The sequence below is a fragment of the Natator depressus genome, chromosome 10, assembly GCF_965152275.1.
Source record: "Natator depressus isolate rNatDep1 chromosome 10, rNatDep2.hap1, whole genome shotgun sequence".
Taxonomy (NCBI): Eukaryota; Metazoa; Chordata; order Testudines; family Cheloniidae; genus Natator; species Natator depressus.
The window spans coordinates 20,483,307-20,498,508 of NC_134243.1; the positions used below are offsets into that span (position 1 = coordinate 20,483,307).

Here is a 15,202-nt window from a genome sequence, read left to right on the forward strand (position 1 = left end):
GAAGGTGCCTCAGAACTGTTCTGCTCCCGCTTTGCTGTAGCTTTCCTCTTGGACTCTGTTAGTTAATACCTGTAGTTAAAAGTAGTTTAGTTAGAGTTAGCTTAGTGCGCCTGGGTCGGGGCATGCCTTGTGCCCCGGGCTTTAAGTTGTGCAACACTTGCAAGTGACCAGTGCCCATGAGTGATCCGCACGCAGACTGTTTACGCTGTCTGGGGGAAACCCCTCTCAGCGATTGCTGCAAGATTTGCATATCTTTCAAACCTCGAACCAAGAAGGAGCAGGACATTCGGCTCTGAGCCATTTTGATGGAGTCAGCCCTGACCCCGACACCGCTGTGTTGCTCCAAGTCAGCACCGAGCACCGCGTCATCGGTGCGTGGCGACCCTTTGGTGCCTTCCACCAGCCAGTCCACGGCATTGCTTTTTGGTGTGTCCCGTGGACAGCCTCCTGGCCTCCGACTCAAGTTGAGCTGAGTAGCCTGGTCCACTCCGAGCCAACCTCCCCGGATGTTCGGGTGCCCTCCAAGCTGGAGGCCCTGCAGGCAGCCTAGGATGTTATGTCTCTGCTGGCACCACCGCCATTGGCTCCCTGGTCCAGAGGCAAGCCGCCACTCAGATCCCCGCAGTCACCGCCTGGACGGTACCATTCACTGTCTAGGGAAGGTTCCCGACGCTGTTCCCTGCTCAGTGACCCCCCTGTGTGCAGTCTGCGCTGGTCCCCGTTGACCCCCACCAGGTTGGCTGGCTGGGTACCAACTTGCAGGGGTTCCAGGCACCGCTCCGCCTCGAGGAAACGTAGATCTCACGAGGAGAGCGTGCCCCATCAAGACTGGGACAGACGGCACCAGAGATCCTTGTCTCCAAGAGGCTACCATAGCCCTTTGCGGTACGGGCATTGACGCCGTTCCTGTTCTTCATCTAGCTCAAGGTCCCTGTTGCAGCACTGCTCCCTCAGCCCCAGGCATCAATCACCGGCACCTCGCCATCGTGGATCCGCTCGTCAGAGCAGCCACTACCGACAGTACTCCCGCTCCTCCATGCCGGGATCAAGGTCTCGCGGTCAGCACCGTTCCCGACACCACCGCTTCTTTCAGTCCCAGGATAGCGGTAGATTGTATGCCAGCCCGGCCTCCCTTTGCAGTTGTCAGTCAATGGGCCAGGCTACTCAGGCTGAGTAGCCTGCTCCACCAGTGCCACAGCAGGTACAGTGGCACCGGTCTCCTTGATCGGCGCCATGGTACCAATAGGTCCTGTGGCCTCCGACGCAGCCCCCAGTGGTGGCGTGCTTGGTGGCCAGAACCTTGGAGAGACCATCGATCTCCCTTTCTCAACCTCCCAGAAAGGAGTCAGTGAAGCGTTCATCCCTGGTCCCGCGCCCAGAGGGGGACCGAGTGATGGGACCTGTGGCACCGGTGGGGACGCAGAGTACCGCACCCCCATCCTCATGCTTCCTGGATGAGGCGATCACGGCCCCTCCTCCGCCTGTCCCGCAGGAGGACTCTAAAACTCATCAAGAGCTGTTGAAAAGGGTGGCATCAAGCCGAGGGGGTGGAGGAACCCTCAGACTCCATCTTTAACATCCTCTCGATTTCGGCACCAGCAGGATGGCTCTCCCACTCCATGAAGGGGTGGCAAAGATCTCGAACGCCTTGTGGCAAACCCCGGCTTCCTTGCCCAACATCTCTAAGAGGGCAGAATGGAAGTACTTCGTGCCCTCCAAGGGGCATGAATACCTGTATACCCACCCTGCCTCCAAATCCCTAGTGGTTGAGTCAATCAACCATAGAGAGAGACAAGGCCAACCAGCCCCTACTTCTAAGAATAAGGACTCGAGGAGACTAGATCTATTCAGTAGAAAGGTTTATTCGTTCTTGAGTTTCCAACTGAGGGTGGCAAACCACCCAGTCGTGCTGGGTAGATATGAGTTCAATTTGTGGGGCTCTCTGCCCAAATTTGAGGACTCCCTCCAAGAGCGTGACAAAAAAGACTTCAAGGCTCTGGTGGAGGAGGGTATGGCTGCCGCCAGGGCGGCCTTTCAGGCAGCTGATATGGCTGAAAGGTCTATGGCCTCTGCAGTGTCCATGAGGAGAGCGTCATGGCTCCTGCTGTCTCGGTTGTCCAGCGAGGCTCAGAATTCCTTACAGGAACTTCCGTTCGATGGCAAGGCCCTTTTTGCAGAACAGACATATGTGAAGTTGCACAGCCTGAAAGATTCCTGCACACAGTAAAGACCCTTGGCCTCTATGTCCCAGCCCCGGCCAGGACCAAGTTTAAACTGCAGCAGGCTCCCACCCAGGCCACCTACTCTAGAAATGAACCCTCTTATAAAAAGTCAAGGGACCATAAAAAAAACTCCTGCAATGGCAATCTTGGTCTGCGCCCCAACCTCGCATTATGTGTTCATCTCCCAAACCATGGAGGACACTGGGTTCGGCAGGGCTTAAAAGGAAGAATTTTAATTAAAGAAAAGGTAAAAGAATCACCTCTGTAAAATCGGGATGGTAAATACCTTACAGGGTAATCAGATTCAAAACATAGAGAATCCCTCTAGGCAAAACCTTAAGTTACAAAAAGACACAAAAACAGGAATATACATTCCATCCAGCACAGCTTATTTTACCAGCCGTTAAACAAAAGGAAATCTAACGCATTTCTAGCTAGATTACTTACTAACTTAACAGGAGTTGTAAGGCTGCATTCCTGATCTGTTCCCGGCAAAAGCATTGCACAGACAGACGAACCCTTTGTCCGTCCCCCCCCAGCTTTGAAAGTATCTTGTCCCCTCTTTGGTCATTTTGGGTCAGGTGCCAGCAAGGTTATCTTAGCTTCTTAACCCTTTACAGTTAAAGGGTTTTGCCTCTGGCCAGGAGGGATTTTATAGAACTGTATACAGAAAGATGGGTACCCTTTCCTTTATTTTTATGACAGCGGTGCCACTCCAGGGGTTGCTAGGGGCTCTCCCCTACGGGTACTGCTGGGGGAAAACGTCCAGCACCGGTGCACATGGCGAGCACACACACCTCTTCTGGAATGGACATGAGCAACACATCTCAAAAAACACCAGTTACAGAAAAGGTAACTGTCTTTTCTCAAGACAAAGGAAAGAGGCCAACACTTCAAACCAGGTGTGGCCAAATTCACTGGGCTATTCATTGGTATTGGAGGAAGCAGGAAGAGAACATTGACATTGTAAAATTGCAGCAGGAATTATCACATTGGGACGCACCAAGGGGCATCTTAATTGAGATGGAGTGCCCCCCCCATAAGCGACAGGAGACTGAACCCCAGGGGATTGATTTGACCCTTGAAACAAAGCCAGACTGAGATATAAGGGCAAACAGAAAGACTTGTATTATCCTTCACCTGAGACAAGGAAGACCCACACCTGGACTCTGTGGGAATCCTGGCTAAGAGTTAGCCAACTATTGCTGGGAAAGAAAGTTTACTTAGGAAACTACCTTGAACAAAGACTGTAGCTTGTTAATGTAGGTCTTAGCCATCACAAAGTTTTTTATTTTTGTTTGTTTGTAACAATTTCTAGGTTTAATTCCTTCTATGTCCTGGTGTTAATAAACTTGTTTTATTTTTATTATGAAACAACTCAGTGCTGTGTTTGAAGGGAAGTGTGTGTTTACCCCAGTTAATAAACTTTATTGTACTGACTCTTTAAAAGAGCAGTGAACTTAGTATTTTCTACAAATGTTCGGTGATAGGGGCTGCACATTGCAGAGAAACCTTTCTGAGGTGCTCGGGGGCTGAAGTTCACTGATTGTTACCTGCTAGGCAAGGTTTGGGCTGGGAGAGACTTGGAGGTTGTTGGTAAGGAAGACAGGCCAGTGTGGCTGGGAGCTGACACACCATCTAATCTCCAGCAAAGCTCTCTTTAGCTAAGGCAGAAAGGTGACTTGCAGCTCTGGTCCCCAGCAGCATGTTACACCATGACACCTGTGAGGAAAAACATAGCAAGACACACATGATATGTTTGTAGTTGAAGAGAATGCTGGAAAAAAATTACAGTATAAATTCCCCTGTTAACTAATAGCAAACCTGTTAACTAATAGCAAAATTATCCCAGTGTGTTACTCTCTTGAACAATGGCTAACAAAGGCCTCAGGCAGACAGGAGCAGGTGGAGGGCCTAGGCTGGATGGAGGTCTATGTCTTTGGCTCCTATCCCAGTCACAAAGCTGGCCTCTAGTGCTGCTATGGGATATTTTTGGAGGATGGAAAGAAATGTTATGTTTGTAAGGAGGACAGATAGGGGCCAGTCAGCTGACTTGAAGAGTACGAATTCCCAGCCATGCAGCATTTAGTTCAAATTTACTTTTCTCTCACCTTCATTGCACTTGCTAAAAAACAACTCTGCTGAGAGAGGGTACATTTTTAATTCATACATTTTAAAAATGCACTGTAGGATACATACCCTCAGTGCATTCCTCACACTGTCAATGATGGTGCCCCCAGTGTGGACATGATCTGTCAACAGAGGGAGCATGTGTGAACACCCTTTGGCAATTTTTGTTTTGTCGACTTTTGGGTGTCTACGTAAGTTTTGTCAACAAAATTTGGTAGTGTAGATAAGCCCTAAGATGCACACAATTACTATTACCTCTAACTTCCAACAGCATAGGTTTGCATTTCAAAGTTCTAGCCTATTTAGCATGCAATGGCCCTAATTAACATTTCTAACATGCCTTTTGTCATAAATATAAATGGAAGGGTAAACCCCTTTAAAATCCCTCCTGGCCAGAGGAAAAATCCTCTCACCTGTAAAGGGTTAAGAAGCTAAGGGTAACCTCGCTGGCACCTGACCAAAATGACCAATGAGGAGACAAGATACTTTCAAAAGCTGGGAGGAGGAAGAGAAACAGACAGTCTGTGTCTGTCGGTATGCTGCTTTTGCTGGGGATAGACCAGGAGTGGAGTCTTAGAACTTTAGTAAGTAATCTAGCTAGGTATGTGTTAGATTATGATTTCTTTAAATGGCTGAGAAAAGAATTGTGCTGAATAGAATGACTATTTCTGTCTGTGTGTCTTTTTTGTAACTTAAGGTTTTGCCTAGAGGGATTCTCTATGTTTTGAATCTAATTACCCTGTAAGGTATCTACCATCCTGATTCTACAGGGGTGATTCCTTTACTTCTATTTACTTCTATTTCTATTAAAAGTCTTCTTGTAAGAAAACTGAATGCTTTTTCATTGTTCTCAGATCCAAGGGTTTGGGTCTGTGGTCACCTATGCAAATTGGTGAGGATTTTTACCAAACCTTTCCCAGGAAGTGGGGTGTAAGGGTTGGGAGGATTTTGAGGGGAAAGACGTGTCCAAACTGCGTTTCCCAGTAAACCCAGTTAGAGTTTTTGGTGGTGGCAGTGGATATTCCAAGGACAAAGGATAAAATTAATTTGTACCTTGGGGAAGTTTTAACCTAAGCTGGTAAAAGTAAGCTTAGGAGGTTTTCATGCAGGTCCCAACATCTGTACCCTAGAGTTCAGAGTGGGGGAGGAACCTTGACACCTTTAAAGATAGGCTTTGGGTTAGTTAGCCTGCTAGCTGTTTAACCCTTTCTAAACATGAGTTATATTTTGTATAAGATTCGTTGCAATTATATAACAGTAGTAGCAATAATGATTTTAATGGTTATATTTTAATTAGACAATGTCACACCAGGTTATGGTAGGGAAACTAGAAGTTTTTTGGCTTGCATAATAGGCAGGCTGCTCACAAATAAATTACTACTTATGCATAAGAAACAAGAAATCATCACATGCTCCCACACACTGGAAGGAAAAAAAAATCAGGAAACCTACCTGAAGCTCATGCAAGAAACCTTCCAAAAATATCATCGCCACCCAGCAGAAAAACAAAAAGGTGAAACCAGCTTCACAATGTACAGAGAATGTCACCTCCAGGAGAAACCATGACACCAGGATCCATAATGCTCCAGTATCATCAACTTATCAAGACTACCTAATATCAGTGCTGAATTATCTGTACTCTCCCAGGAACTGAACAGCTTCCCCACCACAGAACCTGATACCATACTAACTATGTGGAGAACCAGAAGAATTCTTTCACTGATTCTGCATCAAAGAATTATTTCACAACAAAGGTGACACCACCCGCAACTACCATGTCTCCACTGACAATCATAAGAATAAAGAATAATCTAATCAGACATGCCACAGTAGACGAAACCACACTCTTGATCATTAAATTAATAGCTTCAGGGAAAAAAATCGACCGTGGGATCCTTAACAGGCATCACATCTACCACGATCACCACCACCAAGAGGACAGGTGTCTAATCCATGAAATCCAATCAGCAGATAGTGATCAAATCAACAGACAAAGAGAACATCATCCTAGTCCTCAGCCATGATGACTATGTCAATGAGTCCAACTGACATCTCTCTGACAGCACCTACACCAAGAACTCAAAGACCTCACACCACAATTCTCCCAGGAATTTAGGGATATAATCAAATCCTTCCCCAAACAACTCCAAGAGAAACTATACAACCTCATCCCCCACGTACGCATTCCAGGGACCTTCTACATGCTTCCTAAAATACACAAACAAGGGAACTCAGGCAGATCCATCATACCTGTCCATGGCACTCTTACTGAAGGAATATCAGGACTCACAGAAGCAGAATTAAAGGCCATGAACTGGTCCACTTTATTATGACAATATTATCACAATACTTTCAATATGGCTCTAAAAATACTGTAGATATATCACCACCTGGCTGTCTGCAAAACAGGATTACAACAACAACAATTATTTTAGTCACTTCTCTTCAAATCTTCAGGGCTTCAGTGCTCTTTGAGATTAGAAGATTGTAGATTAATTCTTAGTGTGTATTAATTAGAATCTGTCTTTCAAATGTGTAATATCATGGCCACAAAGGGTGGCTGCCAATCAGCCTTTGCATGAGATAGTGTTGATGGAAAATACTTCTATACTACAGACAAAAGTGCTAACTTTTTATTTGATAGACAGATGATAGAATGTTCAAAAATCCTTGCTCTCCAATTAAATAACCATTCTTGGAGAGATTCTGATTGAATGTGTAAGGGGATTTTTAATTTAAAATTACTTAATGGAGTTAGTTGAGGAAACTGATTATCGGAGGAAAAAGGAACATCTGTCAGAAAACCAGTGTGACCTGGGATACAGAGGGTCTTGGAATTGATTTTTAAATTGACCAATGAATAAGCCTTAGAGTTTTTAAGCATTCTAAAACACAATTTTAAGTTATGTTTATCTTTTTATTTATTTATTTGTTAGATCAGAAGAGGAAGATATTACATGTCATTGTTAAATTGTAGCATTATAGTTTGTTTTTGGCACAAGAACAGACATGAATTTGAACAATGTCAATGAGAGAATGCTGAGTAATTAACTAGAGGGTGGCATACTTTGTTATTTGTATAGGTCAAGTGCATGGTGCACACAAGGGACTTCTTGCATTCCTACATTTCCCCATCATAAGCTCTCTGTGTGTCACCCTCCCATCTCTCTCTATTTCAAGGATTCCCAGCACAACCCCCCTCCATCTCTCTCCATCACGCAGGGATTCTGTATGCCCTTCTTCCCCTGTACCAGGGTCTCCCATTCCAGGAGCTCTGTGTACCCCCTCTCCCTATACTTCACCCAAATTTGTATGTCTTTTCTTTCCATCTGGGAGATAAGTATTGAGGGTGTCAGCATTTTAAACTGTATTGGGACAATCAAGAGATAAGGTGGGTGAAATAATATGTTTTATTAGGCCAACATCTGTTGCAGAAAGACACAAGCTTTCAAGCTTACAGAGTTCTTCTGGGACAATGGGCAGAGCTGAGATGGGGAGTAATGTTATGCTGGAAGATGCTAATGCCCTCATGCATTTCTTTTGATCTATAGACTATTACGTAGCTGGTGGAAGCTGATGGGTCTGCTAGCCAGATGGCAGGGACTGGCTTTGACCATAATCAACATTGTTCTGCCCATTGATGCTTAGAACATTCCTTGCAATTTTGGAATTGATCGGATGCAGCATTCAAAAGTTATCATGTTACATCCAAGCAGAGAGAAATACCATCAAGTCAAGTGTAGGACCTTGCTTTGTTTGGGCAATCATTTTCTTTCCTATTTTAATAAAACTAAATGTTTAGAGACTAACAGGGTCAAATTATATATGACTTTGGTCTACAACCTAGAACAATGGATTATAGTGAAAAAAATGCTTTATAAAAATCAGTGTTAATGTTAGAATTGGTATCTGGATTTTTCTTGTTTATTCTCTCTGGTATCTCTGATTTTATATCATTCCTGTAGCATAGTGCTTCCTCTGACCGGGACCACAAGGAGTTGCCATTCTCCTGTTGGTCTGATCAAAGTTCTGCTAAGATGGGAAGGGCCACTGGACTGGGAATTCGGAGATCTGGTTTCAAATTTGCCACAGGCTTCCTGGGCAAATCACTTATTCTTTCTTTTTGTCTCAGTTTCCCCATCTGTTAAATGTAGTTAAAATGTTTCTACTTCAAAGAGGTGCTTGCCTGGTGCGTACATGCCACAGTAATGAATTCTTAATAAATTGGGGAAGTGGATTGGGAGAGGCATGAGTAGACACTAGAAAAGGAATAGGATTCTTGGCAAGATATTGATATTTATGGCTTATATTTGCTATATGAAGGTTATTGAGAACTGACCATTTGTTTATTTTTTTAAAATTTGGTTCAAATAACTTGTGCTAGTTTCTGTTACATAGAGTATTCATTTTTGATAGATTATTTCATGATATTGAAGACCTTTCCTACTCTGCTGGCACAATTTGAGGTCCCCAGTTCCTCAGGGTGGCTGTCGATGTTATCATAGCATCTGTTTTAGGGTTGTTGCTTATTTAGTAGCCAGAAATTAGGCTGAATTTGTAATTAAGGGCCGGTGGTGAAATCCTGCCCTCACTGAGGTCAATGGCAAAACTCCCATTGACTTCAGTAGGGTCAAGATTTCAACCCAGCGTGTACCAGGCTGCTTGATTTAGTGATGTATAGTAGTAAATCAGCTACAGAGACATTTTGTTCTCCACCCTTCTATACCCACGTTTTGTAATGCATTTGCCTAACAGTAGCCATCTGCATGCCTTATGGGCACTAAACTAAAATGAGCTTAACCAATCTTTTTAACATTTAGGCCTTATTTTCTTTGATTACCCAAGTGAGCTGAGATTAATGGTCTTGAAATATCTTGGCTTCTGAATAGTATTCTCTGTTAAGATAATAAAGCTGTAAATGCTTGTATTAAAGCAGGAACTTTAATTTGCCTTTCAAACTCTATTATATGATCGTCAATAAATTCAATATGACACAGGGCTCTTAGTGTCAGTTCTTCATACCTTACAATCTCAAAGAAAATTCAATATCTGTGTTCTTCAAAGAACAGGAAGTAAAATCTTTAACGATGTATACAATAAATGAATCTATTTTTTCAGTCTTTAAAATATTCAGTTACAGTGTATTAGACTCCTTAATTACTTAACTACAGGTTACACCTTACTAGGTAACATAGAATTGCATGATTCACCAAATTACAATTTTCTCTGTACTTGAGTAGTAAAAATAGGAATTCCATATTAAATAACTACATTAAAATAATTTAGGTATACTTTGCTTTATAAGGAGCCTGAAAAAATCTGAATAATAGTTATGTATGCCAAAGTAATATATTTTAAACATAGTGATTAAAGAAAGGTGGAGAAAGAGCTGAGGGGATAAAAAATATTTAAAAATGCAGTTCTTACCACAATGCATCAAATGTTTGCACATATGGAAATGTTTCCTACCACTGGCATTGATATCCTTCATTTAAATCTAATTTCTTTGATGTACAATGGTAACCATTACAAGCTAACATTTAACAAGTTATCACACAATACTGTGATTATTGCCTGTACTATGTATAGGGAAATACCATAATAACTCAAATACTATTTGTGTGGTAGCTGTTTGTCCATTATCTGATTATAGTCATGAAAGGTTTGGGGTTGGGAACCTTGTTTCCTTTAGGAGTCCATGGCACCATGTATGAAATACAATGCTAAATAGTTTTGTAAAGTCTATATTCATCTCTTGACTTTTTCACTGTTTCTGTAAAAGTGATTATCTTCTGTAATACTTTTAAAAATTGCCATGAAATGTTTAAATGTTGGTGTCTAAAGTTAGGCACCTAAATAAAATAATTAGATCCTCAACACTGTTGAAAATCAGGCCAATTATACAGGTATCTTGATGTGGATTTGGATATTTAATTTTAGTCTCCTGAGTTCTAATATTTTTGCTTTGGCTTTTTTCTTGCTTATTCCTGTTTCCTCTGTTTTCTTTTTGATCATTGTGTCTCTGATGACCATTAGCACTACTTTTTTCAGATGATCATCATCTCAGTAATCTGGAAACTCCTTAAAAAATGCTGTTGAAGAAATATGGCAGTTTTGCCTCATAAGTTCTAATCTGCCCTAGCACATTATATAAACTGCACAAGTCATTAATATTAGAAAGTTTGGGGTGGGAAGAATAGGGCACAGATGCTGCAGGGGGAACCAGTGGAAACATAGCTCCTAAAGGAATTAGGTTGCTGTGGGTAGGAAAGCAAGAAGTCACACCAAAGAGAACACTAGTCCCAAATGCCCTCAGTCATGAGTCCTGAGTTCATTGTGGAGTTTCTGGGTTTCAGAGCCATGCCTTTCCTCCATAAGGTTAAAGCCCCTTTTCCCAATAGAGAACATAGTTCCAGAGCCATTAATTAATTCTCAGAGTTTTGTGAGCATGTTTTCCTTTTCTATGGGTTTTCCCTCAGAGAGGGGAACATTTAGCACATTATTGGTAGTACCCTCATGAAAGTAATTGAGCTGTGGCAAAAACATCCATTATGTGAAATTATACTACACGTCCTGTGCAAAAAAAGGGGGGGGGGGCGGGGGGGGGAAATAAAACTGCTTCTATTTTTCAAACAATAAGATTTCAGTAGTTTATACTCCAGGATTTTATAATCCGTTTTGACTTCTTAAAAAAACTCATTCATTCATGAAGGATGTGTTTTGCTTTAGCATAACTGTGATGGGTAAATACAGTTTATGACATAAGAATTATGACGAGAAATTCATTTGTGAAGTTGGAAAACTATTAAATGTACAGAAATCAGTGTAAATTATATCAGATTATTTTTTTATTTGTGCACTGGTCAGTAAACCTGCTGGCAACAGAAAGCATTAATAGCTATCTTACCACAAAATTACAGCCACGTCTTGTAATAATGAGCAAGTTAATGTATGTCACCACTGAAACCAATAAAAGGGAATTAGATTAATGACCTGTTGAATAAACATAGCTACACTTGATGACTGTTTGCAGTCAGATGTAGTTGTAGGTAAATAGTCCTAAAACTACTGAGAGTGTTATGTCATAAAGATGAAGGTAATTGACAAACAGTACTTTTAACAAAGAGAGACAAAATGAATGTAATGATTGCCTTTAAAATTGATCTTTTCTTTTCTGCGCTTGCAGGTATATATCAGAATAAAAGATGATGAATGGAATGTTTATCGAAGATATGCAGAATTCAGAAGCTTGCATCACAAGCTACAAAATAAATACCACCAAGTAAGGACCTTTAACTTCCCACCAAAAAAAGCCATTGGAAACAAGGTAAAGGAAAATGTATTCTCAACATTTATTAGTATTGTGAAATTAAATACTGAATACATTAAAGTGAAAGTTATAATCAAAAATTTAATTTAACAAAATAGAACATGAATGAGGATAAGTATATCTATTATATTTGATGTAGCATGAATGATGTATCTCATGAAATGCACAATACAAACTATAATTTTCCCAGTTGAGAAACGAGGAACAAATTGTAGGGCATAGTGAATTGAATGCTTGATCTATATATTCCTTTTAGTTATTTAATGTGAACAGTGCTTCATAATTAACTTTTTAATGTGTTAAACTAATTCCTGATTTAAGACTATTAGAGGATTAGTAAAAACAAGCAATGATTTCTATTGCTTGCAGATCTATGCAGGTGATAGGGTAGGTTTTCAGAGACATATGTCTGAAAGGTATTGTATATGAAGGAGATTTTCAGTTATGTGCAATTAAATATTTCAATGTATAAATGAAATGTTGGTGGGTCTTTAATCTATATTCTGACCAAGGTTTGATATACAAGTCTGTGCAGAAAATCTGAACTAAATCAAATACTGGTAACTTTACAATTAGTCGTTCCTATTAATTTATTCATCTGTAATAGGATTTGGACTAATCAATTTCTCAGTATTCTCAGAAGTCATACCAAGTAAATTATTTACAGATAGAAAATCCAGATTGTCCTACGCAGTCAGTGTGGTCTCTGGTTGTTTTGTTTTTAAATAGTCGATGTTTGCTGATGCCATTTGAAGGGATACAGAAATAAAACACAAGATTCTGGTAAATGGATTAAAGATCAAGATTGCAATCTTATTGAAATGTCTCAAGCTTCAGTTATGCCCAACAGCTAGTCATGCATGTAGTCCTAAAAGCCAATAGCCACAAGGATACCTATCAGATTATTTTCAGCAATGGTAGGATGAAGCACACAGGACACAACTCCCAAACCATACCAATGTTGAGATGGAAGATATACTTTTGTGAAGGGATCTATACATGAGACCTGTACATAAGCCCCTCATTCCTTAAGGCCCTTAGCACAGCTGTTTCCTGACCTGAGTCCAAGATTTAAGAAAGGAGGCCAAGACAATCAACTGTTAGAACAAGAGACTCCTGTCTATCAAGTGAAGTTAATAACAAATGTCCCAGGCAATGTGGACCCAAGTACAGTATTTCAGTGACTTTATTCTAACAACAGCTCTTAATGTCTCCTTCCAGGCCATGTGTAAACAATGTGCCCTTCCCACTCATGGACACCCATGTCCTCACCCAGGGATCCCCATTTCAATGTGCTCCAGGGGGAAGGTGGAAAGGAAAGGAAACTAGTTAGTGCGCTACAGGAAAATGTTCCTTCCTGACCTCCAATACTGTTATGAGATTCTCCCTATAATCATGTGAGTGCTCATCTCCCCCAGCAACCCACCGAGAGTAATCAGATAGTAAGTGTGGGGAAGTAACGGGGACAGGGGAGGGGTAATAGGTTGTTTACATAAGACAAAGCCCTAATATCGGGATGGTCCCTGCAATATTGGGACATCTGGTCACCCTAAGCCGACCCCAGCGTATATCAAGGCATTTAGCCTCTCTCAGCATGTTGGCAGAACTATGTGAGATCATGCACTAGTATGGACTGCTGACACTTTCTTATTTTGAGCTCCCAGGGTTTCTGAAAGAGTTGGACCATCACCAGGACAACTAAGAGTGAGATACTGACCACTTCTCTATGCAGTGTGAAGAGGCCAGAGTGATATAAAGGTGCTCTTAAAATCCTGGATCCAGCTGACGGGAGAATTTCCCTAGTACAGGAACTGAGGAAAACAGTCGGCTATTTTTTGAGGATTCCCAGCATAAGAGGGGTTTTGCAGGAAGGGGGAATGTGTCAGGGTGGGGTCACAGCAAGTAGCACTGTACAAATTCTGGGCAGCACTGCTTCCTATCAGTGTTGCGGGGTGGGGACAAGCAGGGGCAGGCAGCAGGTGGGGACAGCCTGTAATAGCTTAGACAACCCTGATGGGCTGCATAACTTACGTTGGGGTCTACTTTAGCCACCAGCAGCAGCCCAGAATTGGGCAGATGTAGAAGCCACCGTAGGACCCCTCCTCCTAGGGTCTGAGTTCTGTGAGAGAGAGAGCGAGTCTAGACACTAACCCTGTTTCTTCTTCTCCTCACTATCTGCAACAAAACAAACCATAAATTGCTGCGTTGATGTGGGGAATCAGATAAAAGACCAGGTGCAAGCAGCTTCTCCTGCACACATTGTGGCATCATCCTCCAGTCATGGAAAGTGTGATTCTTATGGATTTAGGAATCCTCATGAAACTTTCTAACAACAACCAGACCATACAAATAAGGGAGTTATGTATAACCTTTGTCTTCACCACCTGCAAATACATTTACTGTCGAATTATTAACTAAGTCCTAAAGTCACTAAAAATAAAACTATGCAAACCAAAATGGAAACAAAAGCAAAAATACACTTCTTGAAAGCTGAATGTATATTTAAGGAGGAAACCTTTACTATTTTACATTCCTTCCAACAAATATAGTAGCAGTACCTATTTGTATACATTAATTCCTGACCCATCAATGTAAACTGTAAACAATTTCCATATACATTCCACAGATTTCCTGTGTGACTTTAACTAGTCATTTATTCTCTTTGTGCCTCAGTGTCTCATCTGTAAAATGGGAATTATGGTACTTCCATAATACTGGGGTTTGGTGAGGATAAATTCATTAAAGATTGTGAGTCATTCAGATACTGCAATAATGGGGTCCATATATGTACTGTAGATAGATGGATAGATCTATTCAGATAAGTATCTCCCATCCTGTACTTTTTAAAATGGTTCTCAAGTGTTGCAGTCTGAGAAAGGCTTGCTGTTCATTCTGACGCTTCTGGGGAACTTGTTCTTTTGGAAGCCATATAATTATTCTCCTCACTACCATTAGTGTGTTCTGCATCTAAGTTGCTTTTTTTAAACAGAAGTACCCTTCAGATCAGAAGTACCATTTCATATGCATTGTGGCGTATTTATGTACATTTAATATAGTATTCATAATTTCAGTAGAGTCTCTTTGCTCTGCTTTCATCATATTTACTGGTAGCTACTATATATTTGTATAATGACTTCAATAATTCATAGATTTTAAGGTGAGAAGAGATCATTAGATCATCTAGTCCAGGGGTTCTCAAATTTCATTGCACCACGACCCCCTTCTGATAACAAAAATTACTACATGACCCCAGGAACGGGGACCAAAACTTGAGCCCACTCAAGTCCCGCCGCCCCGGGCAGGGGGGCCAAAGCCAAAGCTCAAGAGCTTCAGACCCAGGCAGAGTGCCTATAACCTGAGCCCTGCCACCCAGGGCTGAAGCCCTCAGGCGGTGGGGCTCGGGCTTCCACTTTGGCCCCAGCAAGTCTAATGGCAGCCGTGGTGATCCCACTAAAACAGGGTTGCAACTCACTTTGGGGTCCCGACCCACATTTTGAGAACCGCTAATCTAGTCTGACAT

General features: G+C 41.8%; 1 protein-coding gene across 1 annotated transcript in view; it reads left to right on the forward strand.

The window, feature by feature from the left end:
* SNX29 (sorting nexin 29) overlaps positions 1-15,202 on the forward strand; it is a 441,491-nt gene that overhangs the window by 311,757 nt on the left and 114,532 nt on the right. Inside the window, exon 19 of the mRNA XM_074965421.1 lies at positions 11,539-11,679. Coding sequence (XP_074821522.1) covers positions 11,539-11,679 — 141 coding nt within the window. The remainder of the gene's footprint in view (positions 1-11,538; positions 11,680-15,202) is intronic.